Source organism: Danio rerio, chromosome 24 (assembly GCF_052040795.2).
Source record: "Danio rerio strain M-AB ecotype USA chromosome 24, GRCz13ab, whole genome shotgun sequence".
Lineage (NCBI taxonomy): Eukaryota > Metazoa > Chordata > Actinopteri > Cypriniformes > Danionidae > Danio > Danio rerio.
The window spans coordinates 34668957-34689662 of record NC_141044.1 but is presented as its reverse complement, the minus strand read 5'-3'; the positions used below and the strand labels follow the sequence as shown (position 1 = coordinate 34689662).

The 20706-nt window shown below is 34.1% G+C and overlaps 1 protein-coding gene and 1 long non-coding RNA gene across 5 annotated transcripts in view; both read right to left on the bottom strand.

Annotated features, from left to right (window-relative positions):
• Positions 1-14985, bottom strand: part of cpne3 (copine III) — a 31446-nt gene extending 16461 nt beyond the window's left edge. For 3 of the 4 annotated variants that reach the window (XR_015524335.1, XM_087308258.1, XM_087308257.1), the window contains exons 1-7: positions 14747-14985; positions 9903-10043; positions 9397-9576; positions 9240-9314; positions 6407-6478; positions 6237-6317; positions 4366-4455 (exon numbers count right to left, since the gene is read on the bottom strand). Coding sequence is in view for 3 of the 4 variants with exons in the window: in XM_087308258.1 (XP_087164384.1) it covers positions 4366-4455; positions 6237-6317; positions 6407-6478; positions 9240-9314; positions 9397-9576; positions 9903-10034 (630 nt within the window). In the remaining variant the exon portion in view is untranslated. 4 annotated transcript variants of the gene reach the window in all.
• The window catches only part of LOC147838080 (uncharacterized), a 982747-nt gene that overhangs the window by 680640 nt on the left and 281401 nt on the right, over positions 1-20706 (bottom strand). The window lies entirely within an intron of this gene.

Sequence of the window (20706 nt, the reverse complement as noted above, 5' to 3'; positions counted from 1 at the left end):
CAATCCTGACTTTTCCACAAACATCCCCACAGCATGATGCTGCCACCACCATGCTTCACTGTAGGGATGGTATTAGCCTGTTGATGAGTGGTGCCTGATTTTCTCCAAGCATAACACTTGGCGTTCACTCCAATGAGTTCAATTTTAGTGTCTTCAAAGACTAGAGAATTTGGTTTCTTACGGTCTGAGAGTCCTTCAGATGCCTTTTGGTAAATTTCAGGCAGGGAGTGGCTAACATCTGGCCACTCTACCATACTGGCCTGATAGGTGGATTGCTGCACAGATGGTTGTCCTTCTGTAAGGTTCTCCTTTCTCCACAGAAGAACGCTGGAGCTCAGACAGAGTGACCATGGGGTTATTGATCACCTCCCTGACTAAGGCCCTTCTCCCCCAATCACTTAGCTTAGATGGCAGGCCAGGAAGAGTCCTGGTGGTTCCAAACATCTTTTACTTATGGATGATGGAGGCCACTGTGCTCATTGGAACTTTCAGGGCAGCAGAAATTTTTCTGTAACCTTCCCCAGCCTTGTGCCTCGAGACAATATTGTTACAATATCTACAGACAATTCATTTGTCCTCATGCTTGGTTTGTGCTTCGACATGCACTGTCAATCCTGGGACCTTATATAGACAGGCATATGTCTTTTCAAATCATGTCCAACTGTCAACATTAACTGAATTTACCACAGGTGAACTCTAGTTACGCTGCTGAAACATCTCAAGAATGATCAGTGGAAACAGAATGTTCCTGAGCTCAATTTAGAGCTTCAAGGCAAAGGCTGTGAATACTTCTGTACATGTGATATTTCAGGTTTTTTATTTTTAAAAAATTTGCAACAATTTCAAAAAATCCTTTTTCACATTGTCATTATGGGGTATTGTGTGTAGAATTTTGAGGATATAAATTCATTTAATCCATTTAGGAATAAGGCTGTAACATGAAAAAACATTGAAAAAGTGAAGCGCTATGAACACTTTCCGGATGCACTGTATATACAGATAAATGAAAGTTTAAAGCAGTGCTTTTGCCATTTTGAACTTTTCGTCTTAATAAAAAGTAAAATCACAATCCATTCAGTTAATTTGCTCAAAATAATGAGATATGTCAATCCAAAAATTAAGGCTCTGCCATCTTCCTTTTTGTCTGTTCCTGCATTCTCTCATTGCATGCGGGATTCAACGCAACTACGTTCATTTTAGTTTAGCAATTAAAAAATAAATTAACTAAACTAAAAAGTAACTTGGATTCTATATTTTTAAAAACGTACCTCAAATATTATTACTTATTTTTTTATTACTCATTACTTACTCATTACTAAAGTAATTTATTACGTAACTTTCATCACTTGTAATGCGTTACCCCCAACACTGGATGTAGCAATGCTTTCTTTTCACTGAAATAATATAAAAACATAAGTTGATCATTATAACATCTTTTATACAACTGTATTACACAATGAATATCACAATTTCAAGCATGCTATGTCATTTTTTTTTCAATATCTATTTTATAGTAATGATTAAATTGATTATAGTGATAAGCACTGCATTACAAATATACTTTATTCTTATGAAAATACCTATTAGGAGATCTTGGAAAACAACAACTGTGTGTTATTTTTATTCTTATGTTCCAGTGTTTCTACATTCTTTTTATGCTTGTCTTTACTACTGTGATGCACATGTGGAGTTTATGCTCTTACAGTATGAATGAAACTTTTTATAAAAATAAAAAAAAAAATTAATTTAATATTACGTCGTGTGCTCTCAACTCCCTATTTTTAGTGACAAGAATCAATTTTTAAACAATTAGAAAAAGACAATACATATGGATTATCGCATAATAAACTAATATTGGGATATAGTCCATCCCTACCCCAAGAGAGCCAGAGAGAGAGAGGTCATGCAAAAAAAGAAAAAAGCCCATCAGATGAAGAACCATAGATGAGAACAGATCTACAGTTGCTTTAATTTTAAAGCCAGTAAGACACCAAAAAAGCACAGCAAGCAGGCTAACTCTATAATGAATGCATGGATTCTAGATGTTAAGGGTGACCTGCCATCTCCACTGTCCACAGTTTATTAGGTTAGAGATAATGAAGAAACCTGTAGCATCTGTGTTTTCTCTGAATCTTTTACCAGAACAGCGAGTCTTTCTGAGGAAACAGGGTCACTTATAATATTACTGAAATGCAGAAATGAACAATATTACCAAGTCAGTTATTATTTATCATTACAGTTGAATGATTAATGAATATAATAGTGGTAGCCAAAATGATTTGACTATAAATACTGACCTCTTTTAGCAGTTTAAGATGATTTAATTTTCACAATTTTTATGAGACATGTATATGGTTGCTCTGAGCACATCAGACAAAGTGAGTCCAACTGTTTTTATTGTTTTTTAAAACAGTAAAACTCCTATTGCAGCTTTAAGAGCAGCACAAAGTGTGTATTTCTACTTCAGTTTCATTTCAACGCTGTTATTTCATGCCATCTAAAACTCAATTATTTGAAAGATCATTATTGTGCGACACTGCCAATTAAATATGCTTAGCATTTTCCTTAAGAAAAATGGCGTAAATCTCCTTATGTGTGAATTATAGTGGGATAGTATATACGGATATAGTTGCACACTGCTTTTATGGCTCTATGATATGTTTTATAAAGAGCATAATAAAGACTTGTATGACTAATCTTTATTTTGTTGAATGGGTAATGTAATCAATTTAATAAAAACAATTGAAACATCTTACATTCGAAAACGACCTTCCATGCAGTGTGTAACACAGCTCGAGTGAATGAAAACATCCAGTTGAGGTTTAAATCTAAAAGTGCATCCGTGTGTAAAACATATGCTGGATAAGTTGGCGGTTCATTCTGCTGTGGCGCCCCCTGAACACTAAAGAGACTAAGCCGAAGGAAATGATAATATAGTAATAGATAAATAAAAAGTGATTCTATTGAAATATTACAGTATTCTGCTTTTTTTTTTACAGTTTTCTTTTATATATTTCTAGAAAATGTCCTTCATCTATTATGAAAGCTAACTATTACCATATTAAAGAGTCACGAAACATCAAAACACATTTTTGGAGCTGTTGACAGTCATATATGTGTCCCACACTGCTAAAAACACTATTAGGACACATTTATTTCACAAAAAGGTGAAAATTGGTTGTTTTTGCGTTATTTCGAGCAAATTCGTTCTTCCGGTTGAAAACAAATTTTTGAAGCTGCATCACGCAGATTAGATCCTTGTGTGTATTCCAGCGTGTAGACTGGCTGTCTGTACCTGGGAGTACTTTGTGACGTCTCTGAGTTTGCTGCATTCATTCATGAGTAAGAGTTGGTTCAAACCAATCAACGCGCTCTATTGTGCATGCGGTGCAACTTCATTAATATGCATGATAGCTTCGAAGACTGTTTGTACCTGTATAGTTTTCAGACGGCAGAGAGACGCCACGTTGTGTTGCCAAAACAAGTGAGAGAAGAATAATTGGTTGCAGATACAGGTTGTCAGTGTTGCTTTTATAATTTGCTGCATTAAAGGTTTGGTTTTCATTTTCCCGCTATGAGAGCGTAGCTGGACTCACATGTGGATTACAGTGCACGCAACGCTTGACAAAAATTATGTCTAAGGAACATTTTTTACCCGAGAGCTTTTTCGCATCAGAAAATGGCTAAATCCAGATTTGCCGCTCATCTCCTTTAATAAAGACGAGGTTCCAGTTGGTGTTGATTGTCCTGTCTCTACAGATTTGGTAAGTGAGCGATCAGTGGTCTTTGTTTGTTTATTTAGAGGCAAATGAGATATATATATATACTTTTTTCAACCCATTATTTCACCTTCATCCATTACTTTATTTTTCCATAAGTGTATGGTTTCTTGAATGTCCATCTTTAACCTTTAAAATTAAAATCTGAAAATGTTTAAAATGTGCAGATATGCGTGAAACTGTTTCCTGAGAGCGACTCTAGTAGTTAAAGAGTAAAGACATGAACACTGTGACCTCATTATTATGACCATAATAATGACCTTCATCAGGAAACAACAGTTTGACAGAAAAGCTCTCGTCTACTGATCTATGGATCACACCAGACGCTATTCAATGACACACACATTAATGCATGAAACAGAAGTTCTAACAAACGCAAATACCTGGTGGCGTCCTGACAGTGAGTTTCCCTTTAAGATGCTTTTGCGAGAGAAATCACAAAGTCATGAACACTGATTGTAAGCCACCAAAAAAGCCAAGCAAAGCTAGAGTTTCAAAGCCTCTAAGCTAGCAATTGTGTTAGCAACAGGGATCCTTTTAACATTGGAAAATACCTTTCATAGCAAGTAACAAACACAGCGTCTACCTTGATTGGTTTCTCCATGTCGCCTGCACAGAGAGAGCGTAGAGGAATTTTAAAAGGCCTCCAGCAAGGATTCAAATTATTCTTCACCACCTGAATAAAAGATAAGAGTTCACTGTAAACAAAACAATATAAGGCAATATTCAAGCCGTACCCATAACATTTGAATGGGTTATAAAAAATAGTGACTGATAAAAAAAGTCCATCTAAAAATATGTATGTGGAAAATTTCCTTCACCTAAAATGAAAGATAACTATTAACATAGTAAGTACACTAATGCTTTTCAGATCTATCATTTCCTGTAGTGTAACATTTAATATGTATATGTATGGTATGTATATAGGTTTGGGTAACACTTTACTTGAAGGGGTGTTCATAGGACATTGTTATGACTACTTGACATAAATTAATACATTACAACCTGTCTTCATCTTTGCTATGACAACACAAGCAAGATAACTTGTCATAAATCTGTCATAAACATGATTGCCATGATAATTGTGTCATGAATAATTTTCTGGTCACCTTTTCAGTGGAACAAACTGTATATGTCATTAAATTGTCACATTAAAAGTGTCATTACTCTGTCAAATCATTTTTAACAGCGTCATTAATATTTAATGACATTTTAATAAAAAATTCAGCTTGTACACTGTAGTTGAGGTCAAAAAACATTAATAATGATGTTATAAGATTCATGACGTTTATAATGGCTTCATGACAGTCATGTTTATGACAGATTTATGACAAGTTTTGTTGTCTTGGTAGTATCAAGTTGTCATGACAAAGACAAAAACAGGTTGTTTATTAATTGAATGGTTTGTAACAAATTTGCATAATGCCAGTCTATGCTCTTTTTGTGTTGTCAGTGAACAACTGTAAGTGCTGGACCATTCACAACAGACTGAGCCATGATCTGACCAATCAGAGCAGAGATTACACTCGGAAAGGCGGGGTTTATATAGACTGGATTCTTGAACCATCCAATTTAGACAAAAGAAGAAAAGTGCTTATTCAGCAATGTACATTTTGATAAAATTAAGCTACATAGTGACTTTGGACCAGGGGTGTCCAGACCTTTTTCTTATAAGGGGCCAAAAACCAAACTTGATTGATTGCTAGAGGGCCGAAGGTAAATATAGTTGCCATGGGTAAATTCATAATTTATTTAATAATGTTTAAAAATGACTAGAAAACATTTATTTACATTAACTAATCAAGTATTTGTTACATTTTATGATGAACTTTTTACAGTAAGAACAAAATCTCATTATTAACAGAATTACACTAGTTTTTGCCCTGATTTCCTTCGGTGTAGTCCTCTCTCCGTCATGTGATAGTATGTACATTTTAAAAAATCTATTCATTTACAACATTTAATTAAAACATTTAATTTCAGTTTGCCTTTTTTGTATAAAACAAAAAATGATGTGTCAAATTAGAAATGATAATCTCTATGTTGAAGACATTCACCCCAACCCTCTCCATCATTCTCACTCTCCTCTCAGATGGGGTGGTGAGTCAAATCAAAGGTTACAACAGGGCCATCGTTGGCCCGCAGGGCCTACTTTGGGCACCTCTACTATTGACGGATGTAAATCTAGTGTAGGAGACCTCAAACCTAAAATAGTCTCAGTTTTCACTTAAAAATGACTTTTGCTGCTTGTTCAAACTACTTATTTAAAATGAGTTGAAACAACACAATTCTTAAGTATTTTTAGAGGATGACTTAATAGTGTTATGTTTACAATCAACTTAAATTTGTAAAAACGATTAAATTAACATTATTGGTTTGTGTTGGGACAACAAGAAGGAATTGTGAGGCATCTTTTACATTGCAGAACATACTTTACAAACACAACACACAATGCACCTCAGTTCTGTGAGCAAGCTGCCAGCCTGTTTCCGTCTGCCTGTAAAATTCGAGGAATGGGTCTGATTTTCCAAAGAAATCCTGCAACAACAAGGCTTAAATTTAGACACTGAAAGCATTTAACAGTTTAATAGTAAATCAAATCCACAATCTCACATCTTGTGTCTTACCTTATTGTCCAGTTTTCTGGCCTCCACTTCAAAGTTTACAACTCTGTTGTCCTTGATTTCCTCTGCACTAATCTGTGATTTAAAAAAAAGAAAAATTTGTATTATTATTATTATTATTATTATTGTCAATAAAGAGTACACTTTTTTTAGCAGAAAGTCCTTTGGGAGTATACATTTTTCTCATTGGGAAATTAAAACAATTTGTTAAAGCATCACAAGTCATGATCTAATCCAACCAGCATTTTACTCACCGATTTTACTCAGCATTTTACTGACTGATTGGTTGACAGACATTCTAACTGTAATCAATAAATAATTACCAGGTTTGTTGACCCTCATACTTTTCAACATAATAATTTTTTTATTGAGCTTGAATGCAATAAATATATCAAAGCATACAGATAAATGACAAAAAATATTAGCAAAAATTGTACAATAATACAATATTATTTTATTTAGTTTTAACTGGATTCTTTTGAAAATAATGGGAGCCTTGGGAAGAGTTTCTTTCAAAGCATTAAAAACTCTTACAGACCCCAAAAATTTTAATGGTTGTGTTTGTGTATATGTGATGACAGAATAACTGCCATAAGTTTATATTCTGCCATTAGGGACAGTTCACCTAAACATGTCTATTTATTTACTATTTACTAGAGTTGGATGTAACGCGTTCCACAGTAACGCAATACTGTATTCTAATTACATTTTTGGAGAACGCAGTAATGTAAGAATTACATTTTAAATGTGTATAATTTGATTACACTTACTAAAGATAGTGCACTGGTGTTACTAACGTTACAAATATAGATTTTGGAAAACAACATTTGCATTTTTCTAAAACACGTTTTCAGCTGCAACATCAGTTAATGAGCATTCACTTTTAAACTGCTGGAGGACGTAAGCTGAAATGGTTGCTGATGAGATTGGTTGCTTCTTCAAGTGGAAGAAATCACACATTACTTTGATTTCATTGAGCGTAAAAACAAACGTATTGCTGTGAACTGCACTCTATGTCCAGAACAGAACAGAAAGCATTCTTTCCGAGGAGGACACTGACGCCCAAAAACACAGCAGCCCAACTTAGGCAAAACAGGCTAAATTGGATTTTTGTGCAGCACCGGGAGTGAAAGTAACTTTTGAAAATCTGAAGAGAAGCGTAGCTGCCTACAGGGCTATTAACATATTGCATCTTTTCAGCATTGCTCCCAGTGTGCTGCGTGTGCCTCCATTGGAAATAACGAAGTTGTACGCGCAGCATATTTGAGCGATGCACACGTGGCGCGATCACATATTCAACATTTGAGCATTTACTGTTTGTCTCCACAAACACAGACATATAGGCTGTGTTTTGCTGCTATAAATGTCAATGGTTACAGCTCTCTGGATTTCTTCAAAATGTTTTCTGCATTCAAAAAAAAAAAAAAAGAGAAGACAAACAGGTTTGAAACAAGTGAAGATTAAGTAAATGATCAGAGAATTTCTCTTTAAATGTTTTGAATTTGTCAAGCTGCAGTGTTAAACCTATTGCAATGTTTTTTAGTGAATATTAAATTACTGAAAGAGCTGCAGTTTATTTTGTATTTTGTTTACCATAAAAGTAATTAGTGATCTGAATACTTCTTACATGAAGTAATTAGTAATGCAATCAAATTACAATTTTCCATTAGTAATCAGTAACTTGTAATCTATTACTTTAAGTAATTTATCCACCCTCAAGTGGTTCCAAAGCTTTATAGGTTTCTTTATTTTGTTGAACACAAAAGGAGATATTTTGAAAAAATTGTTAGAAACCTGTAACCATTGACTTCTACAGTGTGAAAAACAAATACTATGCAATTCAGTGGCTACAGGTTTCCAGTTTTTTTCTACAAGTCTTCCTTTGTGTTCAACAGAAAAAAAGAAACTGAATCAATTTTGGAGCAAGTAAAGGGTGAGTAAATGTTGGGTGAACTAACTCCCTCATGGTTTCCGCTAGATTCATTCTTCCATGGCGGGATGCCACACCAAAATTCATCCCGACACGGCTACATTACAGCTTCTCATTTAAAACATTCAGTCGTTTTTTTTACATAGTGGGTTATAATTGCAACAAAATGTAATTAAAAGGTAAGTAAATTATAACAGTGCAAATCTTTCTGTAATCATAGTGGTGTTATGCGTTATTTATTTAACCCTTTAAGGTGACGTGCTGACTGACTGAATGACAGGTGTGTAATGCATGAGGCTAGCAAAACACGACATAGTTTTCAGTTATGAATCAGTTTCCATAATTATACTTAATAGATAAAGGTCTATCACTCTGCATACAATGACTTAATCTTGCTGGAGTTTATAGCCGTTTCACTTTACTTCAGGATGCATTAATACCGATCTGTAGGTCTATTGGAGACATTTATGAATATACCAAGCAAATCTAATAAATATGGGAGGAATACTTGTTACATAAACGTACTAAATCGCCCTTCAGCAGAGTTTATTTGAGAGCGCACAAGAAGATCTGCACTTAAGCAGCGTATATTTGAGTATTTGAGGGTGTGCAAGAAGTTTTGTGCACGAACAGAGGAAATCGGCGCTTAACCACAAAGATTTACATGCTTGTTTTCCATGAATGTGATCTCGACTTGTAATACTGCGCTCATGACATTTGTCATTTGAAATAATGCCACAGGTAGTTGGTAGATCTATGTAAAAGGCCTAACAGAGTCTGCCGCCACAGCTGGAAAAAATCCTAGAGGAAACACTGCCCTTTAATCCATACCAATCCTATTGAAGAAACAAACAAACAAACAAAATGTTCATGGTGGTAATTGTTCTAAATATCATGGCCATTTACCATAATCACTCCTTTCCCTGCAGGTTTTTTGTTCTTCAGCAGCAAAGGTCTTGACAGTCTGCTACTGGAAACAATCTACATACAAATGAAAAGACCACATCAGATTTAAGCCACGGAAGGTATAAACACACATAAAAGCAGCTGTTTTGGGTCTTACCTGACCCAACGAACACTCCAACTCGCCCAGGAAGTCGTCATCACTTAAATCAATGGTTTTATTGTCAATATCATAAACGGCAAATCGGAGCTTCTGAACGATCTCAAAGTGGTAATCGACCACAAACTTCTTGGCGAATTTTGGGTTCAGGCAGTTTTTGACTCTCTCTGTGCGGTCGACCTGTGAAGAAACACAGAATCAGATTGTTAAAGGGATAGTTTGCCCAAAAAAAAAAAAAACTGGCTCACTATTTACTCTCCATAAAATGGTTATAAGCCTTTATGAGTTTCTTTCTTCTGTTGAACACAAAAGAAGAACATTTGAAGAAACTGGAAAACCTGTAACCATTGACTTCAATTGTAGAAAAAACAAATACTATGGCAGTCAATGGTTACAGGTTTCCAGGTATCTTTAACTCACAGAAAAAAAAGAAACTCAAAGGTTTGGAACAAGTAAAGTAAATGAACACTTAAACAATTTGCACAACAAACAAAAAGTCAGCTGACCTCAAACCACTGGTTTCCAGATGTGTTCATGAGCAGGACACACAGCGGGTCTGACTTGGAGCCCACATCCATGTCTAGCAGGTTTTCACAGGAGACTGTCAGCTCCACCTTGGACACACATGCTGTAGCCATTGAGCTGATCTGTTCATATGGAAACATTAGATGGAAAACGGATGAATGTGCCATGGGAACTGAAAGCATTTGTGATAACAGGTTTTATGAGCCACAATGGGTCATATTAGGAAAATCCAGTGGTGTTTGTGTTTCCATTTATGCTGGATAAGATTTCATGCTGTGTGCTCTATAACCACTTTATTAGCATGCCAGAAAGAAGTATGAAAATGTATTTAATTTCTTATTATTAGCTAACACCTAGACATGCAGTGGTTAAATGGATAGTTCATCCATAAGTGAAAAATCTGTCATCATTTACTCAGCTTCACTTGACCCAAATCAAGTTTCTTTCTTCTGTTGAACACTAATGAAGACATTTAAAAAAATGTTGGAAACCTATATCCATTGACTTCCATGGTATTTGCTTTTCTGGCTATGGAAGTAACAGGTTTTCAACATTTCTCAAAATATCTTCTTTTGTGTTCAACAGAGCAAAGAACTCATAAAGGTTTGGAAACACTTGATGGTGAGTAAATTTTAATTTTACGTTGAACTATCATTTTAAAAACAAATAGTGTAACAGTATTTTTCTAACGCTAGTTATTTGTTTAATTGGTCTAACTAGTCAGAACACATTCTGATTGCAACCAACCTGTTCTGTAGCAAAAGAGTCAAGCTGTGTATAAAGTTTATTTTAGAATCAATAAAGGATTTATTTACTGTTGCATAGTATGTACTTTTCCGACTATGGATGTAAGTGGTTACATGTTTCCAACATTTCTCAAAATATCTTCTTTTGTGTTTAACAGAGCAAAGAAACCCATAAAGGTTTGGAAACACTTGATGGTGAGTAAACGTTAAACTTTTGTTGAACTATCACTTTAAAAACAAATAGTGTAACAGAATTTTTCTCAGGCTATTATTTGTTTGATTGGTCTAACTAGTCAGAACACATTCTGATTGCATCCAACCGGTTTTGTAGCAAAGTAATATCAATGTATAAAAGGGTTTAAGTTAGAATCAATAAAGGATTAATTTACTGTTGCGAGCTTATTTTTCTTTTAAATATTTTAATATGGAGGCAGCAGGGTGGTGCAGAGGCACAATCGCCTCACAGCAAGAAGGTTGCAGGTTCTAATCTCGGCTGGGTCAGTTGGAATTTCTATGTGGAGTTTGCATGCTCTCCCCGTGTTTGCGTAGGTTTCATCCGGATGCTGCGGTTTCCACCACAAGTCCAAAGACATGAACTGTAGGTGAATTGGGCTAAATTGTCTTTAGTGTACGTGTGTGAATGGAAGTGTATGTTTGCCAGTGATGGGTTGCAGCTGGAGGGGCATCCGCTGCGTAAAACATATGCTGGATAAGTTGGCGATTCTGCTGTGGCGACCCCTGATTAACAAAGAGACTAAGCCGGAAAAAAAAATTAATGAACTATCTTAACCATATTGTTATTTAAAGGGATAGTTCACCCAAATAGGGGGGAAATAAGCTTTGCAGTTTCCCAATCTCTGAAGGAAATTCAAACGGCTAAAATATGCTATATAATAACAATAAAACCAAAGTTACTATTTATTCAGAAGGCTAACCATTTATAATAAAAATGTAATTGTAACAGTATAATGCTCTTTAAATGTGAATTATACAGTGGTATGAGTGATTAAGGCATGTGCAGTGATTGACAGGGATTGTTCTAGTACAGTAGGGTGTGTTTTGAGCAGAATAAGCTGAAGGCTACACTCATTTAAACAGAAACTTTGAGCGAGAGAGGAGGTGTGTGTGAGGAGTCTGCGCGTTTGTGTGGGAGGAACAATGAAGGCTTCTAAATGGAAAACTTGACTTAATATCAGTGCAGTCTACATATGTCAGATCTCACCACGGATCAGAGATTTCTAATAGATGCATACTAAGAGAAATGCAGAAAGAATAGTAATGGAAATAATATACAGAAGTGCTTTACTTAATTACTAGCATTTTCAATATTAGTATTTTAGGAAGTGCAAGGTACTTCCCAAATTACCACGGAGTGGTATGTCATTAAGGAAACAACTTTTCTGAACATCAGCCATGGTTTTACTATAAATAAAATAAAAACTGGTTATTGTAGTTAAAGCATAGTCAATAAAATAATGCTGGTTTTGCTACACTAAACATAGTTTAACCATGGTATTATAAGTAAAACTGTGGTTACAAATACACTTACAAATCATCGATGCCAAAACAAACGGTTATTTATGTTTTTTTTTTACTACACTGGGGTTTCTACAGGTTTCATCAAGTCAAATTAAAGACTTTTTAAGACCATTTGAAGACCATAATGAATGAAATTTCAGACTTACACAAGGCTAAACCCTTAGGATTTTTTAATGGCCAAGCTAAACCCTTAAAAAACACTAAAAACAAATGCAATCAACATATGTCAGATCAAAGATTTCAATTCAATTCAATTCAGCTTATTTGTATATTTGTATAGCGCTTTTACAATGTAGATTGTGTCAAAGCAGCTACACATAAATGGTAATAGTAACTGGAACAGTGTAGTTCAGTTTTTAGTGTTTAAGTTCAGTTCAGTTCAGTTCAGTTTAGCTCAGTTCAGTGTGATTTAATCATTACTGAGAGTTCAAACACTGAAGAGCAAATTCATCGATGCGTAGCTCTACCAATCCTGAACCATGCGAGCCAGTGACAGCGGAGAGGGAAAAAAAACTTCACCTGATGGGAGTGAAGAAAAAAACCTTTCTAACCTTTCTAAGATTTCTAATAGATCCATAATAAGAGAAATGCAGAAAGAATAGTAGTGGAAATAATATACAGAAGTGCTTTCTTATAAACTAAATTATTAGCATTTTGCATAGTAGTATTTTGGGAATTGCAATGTACTTCCCAAATGACCATAGAGTGGTATGTCATTAAGGAAACATAAATTCTGAAAATCAGCCATGGTTTTACTATAAATAAAATAAAAACTGGTTATTGTAGTTAAAGCATAGTCAACAAAAAGATTGCCAGTTTTGCTACACTAAACATAGTTTAACCATGGCATTTTAAGTAAAACTGCGGTTATAACAATTCCCAATGGTCATCCATGCCAAAACAAACAGTTAATTTTTTAACTATACCAGGTTTTCTGCAGGTTTCATTAAGTCAAATTTAGAACTTTTTAAGACCATTTTAAGACATATTTTAAGACCATAATGAATGAAATTTCAGTCTTACACAAGGCTAAACCCTAAATATTTTTTAAAGCCCAAGTTAACATTAAAAACAAATGTTATTACAAGGAAGATAATTAAAACCCTATTAATAGGCAAACAGAGTAAATAAATAAATGTTTCTTAAAACTTTTATTGAAATATATTGTTAGTGATTGGATGAGTGTAGGCGATAGGTAGGGCCGATATAGGATTCTGACAGTATGATAACCTTGTTAAAAAATATCATGGTTTCACAGTATCTCAGTATTGTGACTAGTACTCTAAAATATATTCTTTTTCAATATCTAGGTAAAAAAACAAGAACTTTTATTCCCCCTTTAAACATTAGTAAACATGTCAATACGAATCATTGACTTCTGCTGTCTTCATTTGTTTTTTAAAACAGATTTCTTTACAATTTAAAATGGCATCTTTTGATATATTTTCTGCTGGAGATACTGTTGTCCTAAAAACACACACAAAACACAATTTAAAAAATCTTCACATACCTTAAGAACAGTATAGAAGAAAATTTTGACAGTTTTAAAACTTTGACTTTTCCAAACCGCGGTATACCTTAAAAACTGTTATGGTCCCATGCATGCCTTATGTTGGGTACATAATTAGGTATAGCTTTACATGGAAAATTAAGACCCGTTTAAAATTAAAAGATTTGAAAATGAACAAAATTTAAAATACCTACAACACAATATTTCAGTCAACTTAAGGTCTAAAATTTGTTTTTTGAAATTTAAGCCATTTTAAGACTTTTTAAGATCTCGCAGAGACCCTGTATACTAAAACCATGGTTAAATTCGTAAGTGGTCTTGGCCTAATACTTTTTATGTTATAACAAACTATTAATAACACTGTGCATTTATTGGTATTGTTAACAGTGAGTTATACGAAACATATTTTAATAAACAATGAAATAAAGTAACAGAATACACACACCGATCAAAATAGGGTTTTTCTTAATGATTATTAACATTATATCCAATACTACAAGTCCATACTATAAATATATTTTTGCTTTTGAAAATTGTGAAACATAGGGAGCATATATTGAGGTAACGGTGGTTCTATATTCACACATTCTGGCTTTCTCCTTGTTAATATACATACAGTTTCAGAAATTATAAATAATAAAACCTTAATAGCAGCCAATGACTATCAAAGCACAACATTGTTCACAGTCAAATAAGTAACGTTAGTGCTAATGTTGTTTTGAAATTATGCTTACATGACGTGACTTCAGAACCGCTGAATATTCAAAGTACCATGGTAAACAATATAGGGAGCTTGTCACGAGTTGTCACTGAACAAATGTGCAAATATAAAACCAACTTCATGATAATGGAACAGATTAGATTTGGTCTTCTCCTGATGTTCAGCGTTTAGCATGATGTCATAACCTATTATGCAATACTCGTTAAACGTTAGCTACGTAAATACAGAGTCAACGAACGTTACAGGAACACTACAATGTAGGAACTCAATTTTATGGCTCAAAATGTCTGAATAAGTGAACTAACTTACCTTGGGTTGTTGTTACGCTAGTTAGTAGCTTGCGTCTGAATGCGAAACTGAAGTAAGAGTTTCGACGCTTTCTTGATTATTTCTTTGTCTGTGTCAATATCTTCAATGCTTTGTGGAGGTAGTTATGAAAGTAGATTAAAAATAACAACAGAAAGCATTACTATGTAAAGGCACTCCTCTGTTTTGATTCCTACTTTTCTTCTGGGAGTAGGACCGTTGCGTCGCCTTGCTGGCTGTGTAAAGCGCATGCGCAGTCAATGATTATGACAGACACGACGAGTGGGCGTGTCTACTATACAGAGATTAATGCCTGAGGCAAAACAAGGCAGAAGGTTGTACTGTACATTTGAACTTTCCTGTAACTCCCAAAGAATGTCCTCTTGTTTTCTCTGCAATTAATTCTAATATTGTTTCCTTATTTAGAGGTGGAACTTGGATTCATAAGCCCATAATCAGTCTGGTTAATACAGTGTGTGGTTTGTTTCTCACAGTCTAATAACAAATCTATTCGCTCTCTATTTTTAAACCAAGTTGTTTCCAAACCTAGCGCTATTACCTATTGGAATAATTTTGTAAGAATTCCTAAATGGGAAACTATTTGGTCATTGTCTCACAAATTTTTGGTTACATAAAAAAAAATGTAAACTAATTCATAAATTCCAACCGATTAAACATTTTCTCAGTAAATGTAAAAGGGAAATTGATATAAAATGTTCTTTTTGTTCTTTGCATTTAGAAACTGTACCCCACATCTTTTAGCACTATGGTTATATAGCTTTTGGTATGATGCTTCTGTTTTTATAAAGAAAGAGGTACTTTTTAATTTTAATCTGCATTTTGAAAACGTAATTTTTGGATATTTTAATCATGAAAATTTGAATAACATATAACATATGAATAAGTTCTTGTTATTAACCTATTTATTTTGTTAATTAAGTTTCATATTCATAAGTCTATTTTGTCCAACAAAAAAAACTTGTTTTACTGTGTTTTATAAGAAACTGAAAAATTACTTTTGCACTATTCAGCATAGTGCTAATCGAAAGGCCATTAAAACTGTCCAATTGTGCTCTAGTTTCAATATTTTTGATTAATATAAAGGTCCTGCTTATTTGTATTTGTAAGAATTTTAGCTAATTATTTATATCTTGTGTTTATATTTGTTTTATTTTATTTTATTTTTTATTTTTGTATTGTTGTTATTTACTTTCTATCACCCTGGCATTGTTTTGTTTACTATATTGTCATGTATCTGTTGTTTAAAACAAGGCAGAAGGTTTGTCACACGTAACATATCCAGCTCTATCTCTGTATGTGGACAAAAAACACATTACTGAGATTGACAAGCTACTTTTTAACTTCTTATGGAAAAATAAAACTCATCATGTGAAGAAGTCGGTTCTAACAAATGACTATGAAAAGGGTGCATTAAACTTGATTGATTTCTGTACTCTTAATAATAATTTTAATGTAAATTGGTTGAAACATTTCTTTAAAAACCATAACTCTATTTGAAATGTTGTACCTTGTCATATTCTGTCAAAACTGGGTGGGTTGAGCTTTTTCCTAACCTGTAATTACAACATTGATAAAGTTCTGATAAAAAAAAAAAAGTGTCATCCTTTCACCGCCAGGCCTTCCTTTCACAGTCTCACCTTTTCAAGCATAACCTTTCGCCCAACAAATATTACAGATATGGAACAACAAAGACATACTGTATGAACACAAATCTTTATTTATTGATTACTGGTTTAATAATAACATTATTTTTGTTGATCAATTATTTAACAGGGCTGGTTGTCTTTACTCATATATCGAGTTTTTAGAAGAATACACAATTCCTGTGTCTCCTGGAGATTTTGGCAAAGTCTTTGGAGCAATTTCTTCTGGTGGCTGCATGTTATTTAGAGCTCAACCAAGATTGAACACAAAACAACTAAATTTGTTATTATCGCTGACTGACACTTCAGTTGGTAAGATTTGTTTTTCCTGTAACAATGATAAGAACAATAAACTAGATAAATTTGATTCCAATAAATTAGATTCCTATTAAAAGCAGATATTATCACAGTGCCATATGTGGTTAGTGGAATAAATTTGTGCAAAACATTGACTGGAAGAAGGTCTGGCTCTAACCCAACCGATACCTGTTGACCAATAAAATTAGAGAAATATCATTTAAGATAATTCATATTTTTCACCCGACAAACGATCATATTGTCAACAAAAAGATATTGATGTAATGTGCACTTTTGGTTTTGTGAATATTGAAACAGTTGCCCAATTGTTTTGGCACTGCCCCTTTGTCCAAATTTTGTCTGACATTTACAACTTTATTGGAGAAAATATTGAGAAATATTTCAAGTTTTTTTGGAAGGATGTTCTCTTTGGCCTTTGTGACCTCAGCGGAACTAAGACTATGCCTGATGAAACTTTCATTATGAATCTCATCATTCATTTTTCAAAATATTACATTTATAATTGTAAATTTGTGAATTCCAAAACATCTTTTATTGCTTTTAACAATGAGGTCAAGCAATATGTCAACTCAATAAAGCATTCTCTTAATCCAAAAGCTACAAAAACTGTGATTGTTTGTAAACACTTTGATATCTTTTTGTAACTCAGTACTTCCCCTGGCAAAATGTGATGATGTGTGTCTTTGTTTATGTTTTGTTTATGTTAAAACACCTGCACTGTTGGAATTTGAACAATTCGTTTTGTTTATAATGGAGATTTACATTTTTGTAAAATGTGCAACTGTTGAATAAAAAAATAAAAAATAAATAAATAAAAAGATGCAAAGATTGTTAGTTTATGCACCAGATATGCTGTTTTTTATGATACGGTTCATGTATTGAGTCTAGGAGGCAGGAATAATAATAAGAAATTAAAATTAAATTAAGACAGTATCAATAAACAATCAACGTTATTCCAGTGTTGGGGGTAACGCATGAGTTATGTCATAATATTACTTTTCTAAGAAACGAAAAAAGTAACGCATTACTTTTAATAATTAACTAACAATATTTGATTTATTTTTTAAAAAATGTTATGCAAATTACTTTTAGTTAAAAGAATTATCTTATAAAAGCTAAATTAACCCTGTAAACCCTGAAATATAAAAAAGGCAGAAAATTAAAATTTTCTGGGACTGTGATGTTTATTAAACCATCTAGCAAAATCCAAAAAAAAAGTTTTTATTTTTTTCTTCATGATATTTATTTTGTATCACATTTGATACATCAGGCCAAAACTTTTTGCTCAAAACAATGTTCATTTTAATTACAAAAAAATTATTTTGCCCCAAACATTTTGACAACAGAACATTTCAGGCAGTTTTCCTCTTTGAATTGTTACATTAAATATTTTACAGTTACATTTTTATTATTTCACTTTGGGGTAGGCATAGTAGCAGTTTCAGTCCTTGCTCATGCAAAGATTCACTTTACACAGACATTTGTAGTGACTGCTGGAGCAGTGCTTTCATCTCTGCCAGGTTTCTACATGTTGGAAAATGATCCGTCTCCTGCATTCTAACATAAAAAGGCGCACTGCAGCTTGACATTTTATTAGGTGCAATTATTGTAAAAATACCCACAATGCCAATTAGATTAATTAAATCATCCAAATACTGTGTGTTTGAATTGTAGCGGGTATGATATAGAAAAAATGGGACATGATTGTTCAGGAATAAAGCACCTTTTATATGTTGTATCAAATTCGAAACATGAATTTCAACAAAATTATTAACATAAGGAATTGATTATTAAGTAATTATGCATTGTTTCAGTCAAAAAAAAACTTTTTTTAATCAAATTATTAACAATAAAAAAATGTATTCTTATATAACAACTTGAAATTAGCAAATAGTTTCCAGCCAAAAAGCACGTGAGTAATTCAATGAGACCAGCCATTTTGAAAGGATAAAAAAAGCCCTTCCACTGTTTGCACTGTCATGAAAATCCATAAGAAGGCAAAATACAAGTATCAAATTATATTCAACAGTTTTCAAGCCAAAAATGTATCAGGTTGATATTATATGTCTTAGCAACCTGTGTATCAAATATGATACATGCAGCTTTATAGGGTTAAAAAGAACATTGTCACGTTGAATCCCACAGAATGCAGGAACAGACAGAAACCAAGATGGCAGAGCCGTACATTTTTGTGATGGATGTATTCTTATTATTCTGAATGCATCAAAGAAAGGGAAAGGGGCATTGTCTTAATGGACAGTGATTTTACTTCACTAATAGGACAAAAAAAAAAAAAACAAAAGTATCAAACACACTGCTTTACACTTTCATTAATCTGTATATAGCATCTACCTGTATAGCTCAAGGGTCAGGAAGTTCCCAGAAGATCTTATTCTACACTATTATTTATTTAGGTAAATAACATTTTAGGTAAATGAAGGTTTAGGCTATACGGTGCATTCATTTCAGAGCTCCTATATTTAAAAAAAAAGAAGAAGAAAAAAATCCTGCGAGTTCTGAAAGAGATCAAGCCTCAGCCAGTTCAGAAAAAGTAAACTCAAAAGTAACGTAACGCATTACTTATTAAAAGTAACTGTTATGCAACATATTCTCTATTTCTACCTGGAGATACTCACCCTGAGGCCCCTAGAGACTATGCAGCGCCACTGATACGATCCAAGACCAGCGATGAGATGATCCCAAAGTTTCCATAATCCTAGACCAGGCTGTATCCTGAGCAGCTGCTGTGGTGGTCATGGAGGAGTGAAGTGTATGAGACTGATTAGACTGCAGCTCTGCACAAGACGTTTGGCCATGGGAGAAATGGTCGTGCCCGACTGAGCCTGGTTTCTCTCAAGGTTTTTTAATTCTTCACTTTCGCCAATTGGTGAAGTTTTTTACTCGCCGATGTCGCCACTGGCTTGCATGGTTCAGGACCTGTAGAGCTGCGCATCGATGGACTTGCTCTTCAGTGTTTGGACTCTCAGTGATTATCAAACCACAATGAACTGAGCTAAACAGAACTGAACTTAAACACTAAAAACTGAACTGACACTGTTTCGATAATCTTCTATGTGAAGCTGCTTTGACACAATCTACATTGTAAAAGCGCTATACAAATAAAGGTGAATTGAAAAAAAATGACCTTTTTAGGGGAGTAACTCTATTATAATGCAGTATTTTCCAAAGTGGTGGTTGGGACCCCCTGCAGGGTGGTGCAATAGTATCTGGATGCAGTCTTTATGATGCAAGCTGAGATTGCATCACTCAGCGATGCAATCTCAGACACAACGCACTCAATGAAGCAAGTGACTACTCTGTGATGGGTAGGGTTAGGGGTGGGGTTAGGTGAGCGCATTAAAAAGCATTGGCTGCAGCTCAGATTGCACTGCACAAGGTCTGCATCCAGACCCCTCTCGGGTGGTAGGACAATGAGGAGGGGTTGCTTGGTGATTACCAAAAATCTAATTTATTTTATTATACTATTAGAATGACCATATTGTATCCACAACCTACTGAGGAACAAAATAGTAGTTAATAGCAACATTGTTAGCATGTTAATAATAAACAGTACAAAACAACATGCAAATAAAAAGCCATCAGCCTTTCGATTTTTGTTGTTGTTGTTGTGACCCCTGTGGTGATTACGTCATATGAAAGACACAGAAATAGTGTCAAATGCAGCACACTGATTTTATGGCACCAGGTTAAACTTTCTGACACCTTTACAGCACTTATGTACATTAAAAATTAATACAGGCCACATCTGAACATGGAGGATGATCTCCGAGTGGTGTTCTTCAAACTTAATTAATGAATAAACTTGGGCCTATTGGTATGTGTGCACTGTTGTGTGCAAGGATTATATTGCATATCTATAACCACTGGCATTGTATTTTGGGGGTCACAGAAAAGATTGGGAACCCCTTTTGTAATGCAGTACTTTCATAAGTAATTTTACCCCACACTCCCTGTAAGTGA